The 7,115-nt window shown below is 51.7% G+C and overlaps 1 protein-coding gene across 3 annotated transcripts; it reads left to right on the top strand.

Moving 5' to 3' along the window:
• The first annotated feature begins 215 nt into the window (after positions 1 to 215).
• LOC125514269 (rop guanine nucleotide exchange factor 14) lies at positions 216 to 6,267 on the top strand. Of its 3 annotated transcripts, XM_048679574.1 has the most exons (9): positions 216 to 516; positions 630 to 688; positions 1,821 to 1,940; positions 3,950 to 4,363; positions 4,446 to 4,600; positions 4,694 to 4,768; positions 4,964 to 5,239; positions 5,329 to 5,676; positions 5,770 to 6,267. In XM_048679574.1, the coding sequence occupies exons 3-9, from the start codon at positions 1,865 to 1,867 to the stop codon at positions 6,055 to 6,057; spliced, it is 1,632 nt and encodes a 543-aa protein (XP_048535531.1). In that variant the 5' UTR covers positions 216 to 516; positions 630 to 688; positions 1,821 to 1,864; the 3' UTR covers positions 6,058 to 6,267. The 3 variants fall into 3 exon arrangements, with proteins under 3 accessions (XP_048535531.1, XP_048535533.1, XP_048535532.1); XM_048679576.1 differs by lacking the exons at positions 216 to 516; positions 630 to 688 and adding an exon at positions 1,165 to 1,388; XM_048679575.1 differs by lacking the exons at positions 216 to 516; positions 630 to 688 and adding an exon at positions 1,589 to 1,714.
• Positions 6,268 to 7,115: the final 848 nt, after the last annotated feature.

Raw genomic sequence — 7,115 nt, 5'->3', positions numbered from 1 at the left:
GAAATCCTCTTTTTTGGGTTCAGGATCTCAACCAAAGGCCAGCCCGTGGTGGAGCGAGCTGCCGGCTGCGAGAGGTTAACGAGCAAGCGAGCGAGCGAAGCAGACGAGACGAGCAGGATGAGGCGCTGATTAGCGCGGGTGGGCTCCGTTGGTTAGCGGTACGGAGCAGATCCCAGGGGGAGGCCGGCCGTTGATGGTGCTGTTGCGGGGGTGGTACGTAGTATATTTGATCCGGCGGCACCTGCACGCTCACATGCTCGGCATCCTGGTTTCGCTCCGCTTTCTGTTCTTTTCTCCCTTCCTGCCGCATTCATTATCTATCGCAACATAGTCAGACAGAGCAGAGTACCACCACTGCCACTACCACTACCACTACCACTACCAGCAGCCCCCCTTCACACACACAGGGACACACACGCCTCCCTCCTCCCCTGCCTCCTTCTTCTTCGCTGCCCTGCCTCCTCCGCCTCTTCACGCTCGAGGCCTGCCCCCCGCCTCCCTCCGTTCGGACCGCTGGTAAGCTCATGCCCAGTCAGGCAGCTAGTATTTCCATTTGTTGTTCGTGGTTTCCTTCTTGATTGAGGTTCTCTTCATCGCCTCATACTCGCCCCTCGTTTCCTTGGCCGCAGATCCATGCCGGAGCGCTCCGGCCGCTGACTTCTCGGCTCCAGACGCCGCCGCCGCAAAGGTACCGCCGCTCCCCTCCCCTCTACATTTCGCAATAACTTCGTCCCTAGAAATGCTGGCGCGATTCGAGCTGGAACCCTCCCCGTCGAACCCCATTCCTGCTCTGCTCGTCCCATCTCCATCGCCATGAAAAAAGCTGTCACCACCGCACGGTAGCAGTGAGGCGAGCCGCGCCCTTCCCTAGTTCTCGGGAGAGGCCGTGGTCAGGTCGTCATCGCCCCGCTGCGGCACCAGCGCCGGGGAGGAGGAAAAGCCGCGAGCCAACAAACCTCGGGGCCTTTTCAGTTTTCACCCCGTCTCTTTTCACCTCCCCCCCACATCTTTTTTGCTCAGGTCATCGCTTTCCGCCTCACAGCACAGTCGTCGTCCCGCACTAAAAGCTAGCATAGCATAGCGAAGCTCACAACAGAAAGCCTACTGCGGTGCCCATGTCCTCGTGAGCCCTGCTTCTTTCCCGACCCCCTCCCACCCACCGGCCCAGTTCAAAATTCAAAGTTCAAAATCCCAACGCCTCCGCACCGCCTGCACGGCCGCCAGTGCCTCGACCGGCGAGCCCCCCTCCCCCCTGACGCGTCACCACCAGCCAGCCGTAGCACCGCCCTCCCTCCGTTTCCGTTGCGCCCATAAATCACCCGTCCGGACAGCAAAGACGCACAACGGATTTATCATCATCAGTCGACGCCTCCGATTATTAGTAACAAGTAAATGCGCAATATCGCGCCGTCAATGCATCCCATAGCCGCGCATCCTCGCTAGATTTGCTCCTCCTCCTCCATTAGCAATTCTTTATTTTTCGCTTTTGCCTTTGCGCCGCCGATGCGTCAATCATTACCCAGCATCTGAAAAGGCGCGATTTTTCGTTCGTTCCTTCGTTCGTGGCCGTGGGCGAGGGAGGTGGCGCGTCGCGGTAAACAAATTAAAGGGAGGGGTGAGGGGATTAAAATCTTCGGCCGTGCAGGCAGACGGGAGCCCGTCTCCATCTCTTGCCGTTCGCCGGTCGCCTCGCCTCGCCTCCGATCGCCGCCGCGTACGGCTCCCCGTGTTTATTGCGGCAGCGCATTTACTAGTTGTTTTGAGATTGGTTTTCATTCGTCCTGACGCTGCTGCCCGTTGCGATGTCTCCTGGGTTTCAGGTTGGGCTCCCGCTGATCGTGCTTGCCGGGGTGGAGGAAGGAAGATGAGGATGAAGACGCTGGCCTGCTGCCGGCGGCGGCCGCAGGACTTCAGCGTCGACATGGACCAAGAGCCGGAAAGTAAGCATAACAAGACAGACCCCTGTCCCCTCCCCCCTCTTCCTTCCTGGTAGTGACATTTTTGGTCTAGATTTTTGATCTGTTCATGTGGTGTTCATTAAGGCAGTTTATGTTCGTATCTTCGTTACCATTTTATATCCTCAAGTGCACGAGTTGGTAGTGGTACTAGTAGCTGTTAGCTGTTGGATGCCCGTTTCTGCAAACCCCGGGCGTCCTGCCGTGCTGCATCGGGAGGTCCCAAATCTGGCCCGAAATTAGGACCTTTTATCTGCAACCCTTTCACCTGCTCTCCAAATCAAAGCCGCCGGGCCTGGTAGAGACGATCAGCATAACTCCGGGTGGTACTGTCATTCGGAACGGCCTGCGCCAGCCCCCACTGTTCACCGCGTACCCCTGCGCGCAGGCTTCCTCGTCAGAGGCTGGCGATGCTGCCACACTCTGCTGTGCGACGTGGGAAGTAAATGGGGATCACCGGCCACGAAAGAGAGAGACACGGCAACTGGAGCTAGTACACCGTAGTAGTACTAGTTTATGATCTCCTTGTCTGATCGATAGAATCCGGGCATTCACGTCCCCTGGCAACACAACACTGGCACTAGTCCGATTACAGTATGGTTGCCATTAATCACCGACTCTTGCCTCCGGCTACCCATCAACGGCTCGCTTCGAACCCGTGAAGATCTCTTTTCTCCGGCTACTTTTTGGCTCCTTTCTGGTGCCGTCCGTTCCGCGTCCGTTTGTATATTTCTGTAGCTTCCCGTAGAGTTGTTTATACAGTAGAGCGGAGCGGGGTGTGGGCCCGGCCGCTCCCAGCAACGCCAAGTGCGGCGTCCATTGACTTTGGGGGCAAAAGGGCTAACGTGGTAGCACGCTGCTGCTTTTGAGACGAGACGCAGGGCAGGTAGAAACAGGGCCTACGACTTGGCTGGTACTGGTACCACTACGCGTAACGGCAGGATAACCTGTCTACGAGCATGTGGGGCGAGCGTATGCCTGCAGAATGTGTGTGCACCTCGTGAGAATCTTTCTGCCACGGTTTGCGCGGCGTAGGTCACTGGATGGAGTGCCGATAATTAGTTTCTGTGTGGAAATGCGGGCTACAAACAATGAGTTTTTGCATGATGTTCTTTCTGTATTTTATTTATTTGATCTTTGAATAAGGACGTTGCTGCTTTCTCAGGATTTCTATTGTAAAATTGTAACTTTTATAGACGATGGCTGTTTTATGGGGTGTGGAGATTCGCTTGGTTGTTTTGCGTTGAGTGGAGCTTTTTTGTAAGCCGTTTCTGTGATGATACTATAGCTAATAGGTAGTTTGGACTTTAGATTAAGCTAAGTCTGGGTCACAACTATGTAGTCTATACCGTCGTACAGAGATGCACACGATTCTTTTGCAGATGCACTTTCAAAGTTCCCCTGAGATGGATTGTTATAATCTCATCAGAAAAGCATGTGGGATAGCCTACTTATAACGTCGTTCTAAGTTTGTCCATGAATGGTCAGCACCTGACTGTAGAATGCGTAGTTGGCTTTACTGCTGTACTCATTCCTTGGTTAACCAGGGGTTCTCTTTAAATCACCTGGAACATCAACAGCTAACTTGCGTTATCGTTCTAACGAAGCGCTCGTATGCACTTTTGTAAGCTTAGTGGACGAAAGAGTCCCAGACGCTGCAATGCCTACTTTAATTATCGTTCCTCCTATCTAATTAACAATGGACGTACATTGGTCAATTCATAGTTACTCCTGTGTTTGTTCTTGGTAAACCACGATGAGCTGCAAAGCTTACTTAAAATATTCCCAATAAGGTGCATATGTATGCTTGCATAAGTTCAGTGGTCCAAAGAATCCAATAGCAGTTGTATATCCTATTTTAATCCGTTCTTTGCGATATCCTATGCTCAGGTGCTATTGCGCCGTGGCATCTGACTAAGCATTTTCAGTGCATATGTCTCTGTAATATATTTTTTGAGTTGTGCATATAAATTGAAAAATATCCACTGATGCAGAGGTGACGACATACAATGGCCTCGAGAGCTGCATTTTCAACAGTTCCTCATATGATGAGGATAGTGGCGTTAGTGCAACAACAGGGGCGGATGGCTGTGTCACCGCTGATTCCCTTGAAGATGAAGCTTCAAGTTGCTCCTCCAGCAAAGATGTTGATGGCTCTTCCTTCTCTTCCCAATGCCTTCCATTGAGCAAGCAGGAGGAGCATTCACTTTATGAGTTGGATACGCTCGATGCTATCCATCTACTCCCTGTCAAAGGGAAGAACCCAATCACATATACGTTGAGTGCTGCTGATATCGAAATCATGAAGGAGAAGTTTGCAAAGCTACTGCTTGGTGATGACGTTTCTGGAGGTGCCAGAGGAGTTTGCGCTGCTCTGGCCTTGTCCAATGGCATAACCAATCTCTCAGGTATACTGAACTTCACAAGCTACCCAATTTAGTATTCCTTCTATACCGTCATCATCACTAAAATGAGTGTTCGCCATGACAGCCACTATTTTTGGAGAGCTGTGGAAGTTGGAACCATTGTGTGAGGAAAAAAAGATCAGGTGGCGGAAGGAAATGGACTGGTTGCTTTCTCCTACGACCTACATGGTCGAGCTGGTACCCACAAAGCAAAATGGAGCAGATGGGTGCATGTTTGAGGTAATGGCTAATGAGCAACTGAATTAAGTGTTCTCTGTTTGCATGAAGTTTATCTGAGATGTAAAAACTCTTTTGTTTGGTTACTTCATGCAGATTATGACCCCGAAGGCCCGTTCAGATGTTCATGTGAACCTTCCTGCTCTACAGAAGCTTGATTCCATGCTAATTGTATGTTGCCACTATGTTTTCATCTCTTAAAATTATCTTTGATAGAGAGCACTATATGGATATGCAGATCTAACACAATTTTCATCTCTATTAAAAAAACATCGATCTGTCCATAACAAATATTGCATATTCCGCAAATTATGCGTGTTTGCGACAGTTTGGATTTACCAATGGCATATGCAACCAAATATGCAGGAAGTTCTGGACTCAATGGTGGACACGGAGTATTGGTACGTGGAGAGTGGCAGCCGATCAGGTGGCCGGGGCAAAAATAATGGTGAAAGACAGACCAAAAAGTGGTGGCTTCCATCCCCTTGTGTCCCTGAACAAGGTCTATCTCAGTTCCAGAGGAAAAGGATTGTGTTTCAGGCTAAACTTGTTCATCAAATCCTCAAAGCTGCCAAGTCTATCAACGAACAAGTCCTGCTTCAGATCCCTATTCCCATGGCTGTTATGGACGCCCTTCCAAAGGCAAGTATACAAATTATATTTACTCGCATTTTTTACCGAGTTGTATAATAGATTGCATGATCATAATGAATACTTGATTGGACTTGCAGTCTGGCAGATCTAGCTTGGGGGAAGACCTGTACCATGCCATAACCACGGACTATATTCCCATCGAAGAAATCTTTGTTTCTCTGAGTCTGAAAACCGAGCATAGCGTGCTGGAGACCATGAACCGGTTAGAAGGTGCACTGTTTGCATGGAACCAAAGGATCTCAGAGGAGAGAAGCAGGAGGTCCCCTGCACGGCATTCGTGGAAGTTCATGAAGGACAGCTCGTCGGAGCTGGAGAAGATGTCGGCGTGCATCGAAAGGGTCGAGACCCTCATCCAGCTTCTGAAGTCCAGATTCCCCAACCTGCCTCCGACGTTCATCGACGTTGTGAAGGTCCAGTATAACGAGGTAATAATAAGTTTGTCATGGCACAACATGCCGGTGGGTTAAAGCGATGCTTGCTTGTGCATTTTTCTGAGAAGAACACCTTGGATGGTGCAGGACGTGGGGCACGCCATCGTGGAGGCCTACTCGAGGGTTCTTGTGGGGGTGGCGTTCAGCATACTGTCTCGGGTGGCGGAGATCATGCTGGAGGACGACCTGGTGAAGAAGCCCAACACGCCCATGGCCTCCCTCAAGTTCGACCTCTCCTCCGACGTGTACCTGGCGGGCATCACGGAGACGCCGCCGGGCCACATCCGGCGGTCCCTCATGGACCAGATCAGCATGGTCGACGGCCGCTTCGACGCCGTCGTCAAGAAGAGAGGGGCCAAGCAGCTCATGTGGTGATGTGAATGGGCGAGGTGTTGTTGTACAGGGTGATGGCTGCGTGCCGGCTGCGTACACAAGTTGCATCTTACCTTACTACTACCAATGGTGCATTTGTAATTTGTATGTAACAGCAGCATTGGCCGAGTCTTGCTGAATGCTGAATGCTGATGGCAACCCAGATGATGCTGCTGCTTTTGCAACGGAGAGAAACCTGTTGTGTCTTGGTCAGGTTCGTGTGCCTGGTTGGTTGTAGATTTGTACCTGACGATGCCTGCCTATGTGACGATGATGGTGGACGTAGGTCGTATGCGTGCGTGTGTACAAGATCGGCCTTGCTTGACGGGTTCACGACGACGGACGCGTCTCCGGTTTGTGGGATTAGACGTGTGGGTGTGGCCGGTGTCCGGGCGGAATGGAACGTGTCAAACCTGAAGCCAGGCTTGGAGTTGGAGTTTTCAGGCAGACTGATCCTACCGCCGCGCCGCGATCTGAAGCTTCAAGCGAGAGATTTGCCGTGCCGTGGTGACCGCGTAATTCTCTCATGAGCACGTGGTTAATCGAAGCCGACGGTGTTCAACCGTGCAACCGAAACTACGGTGCCGTTGCACGTCGCGTGCCCGTATATTTGACTGAAGAGTGGGGTGAGCGTGTGATGGGAGAACGCGAGTATTCCACGACGAAACGCTCTTTTGGGCCGTGACAAAGCTGACTGGCTACTGATGACTCGCTGAGAGCCTCCACGTGCCGCAGTGGTGGAGCCTCGGTCCACCTGCTGTGACAGACGCCCGAGACGTGGGGGACCCGAGCCCATGACGGCTGCGCGCGCACTCGTCCGTCGGCTCCAGAATTATGATCGAAAAGTTGTGACATGCAGATTTCTTCGTCCGGCGGCATGTGCCTGTGACTACGCGGCTGGCTAATGATCCGTTCCCACGACTGATGATATTGTCGTGAATCATTTTTTTTGCGGGAAGATATGTCGTGAATCATGATTGGCTTATGTACTCGCTGCTTATTTTATCATGTCTATCCGACGGGACGACCCAAACGGACGGCACTTTTATCCGCCTTTTGTC

This window comes from Triticum urartu, chromosome 6, assembly GCF_003073215.2.
Source record: "Triticum urartu cultivar G1812 chromosome 6, Tu2.1, whole genome shotgun sequence".
Classification (NCBI taxonomy): domain Eukaryota; kingdom Viridiplantae; phylum Streptophyta; class Magnoliopsida; order Poales; family Poaceae; genus Triticum; species Triticum urartu.
The sequence above is the reverse complement of the archived record's forward strand: the minus strand, read 5'-3'. Positions and strand labels throughout refer to the sequence as shown.

Excerpts from the sequence above, each read along its gene's own strand:
- LOC125514269 (XM_048679574.1), top strand. The coding sequence starts at position 1,865 with ATGAGGATGAAGACGCTGGCCTGCTGCCGGCGGCGGCCGCAGGACTTC. Across the intron at positions 4,769-4,963 it reads AGCTTGATTCCATGCTAATT|GAAGTTCTGGACTCAATGGT; the intron begins GTATGTTGCCAC and ends CCAAATATGCAG. Across the intron at positions 5,240-5,328 it reads TTATGGACGCCCTTCCAAAG|TCTGGCAGATCTAGCTTGGG; the intron begins GCAAGTATACAA and ends TTGGACTTGCAG.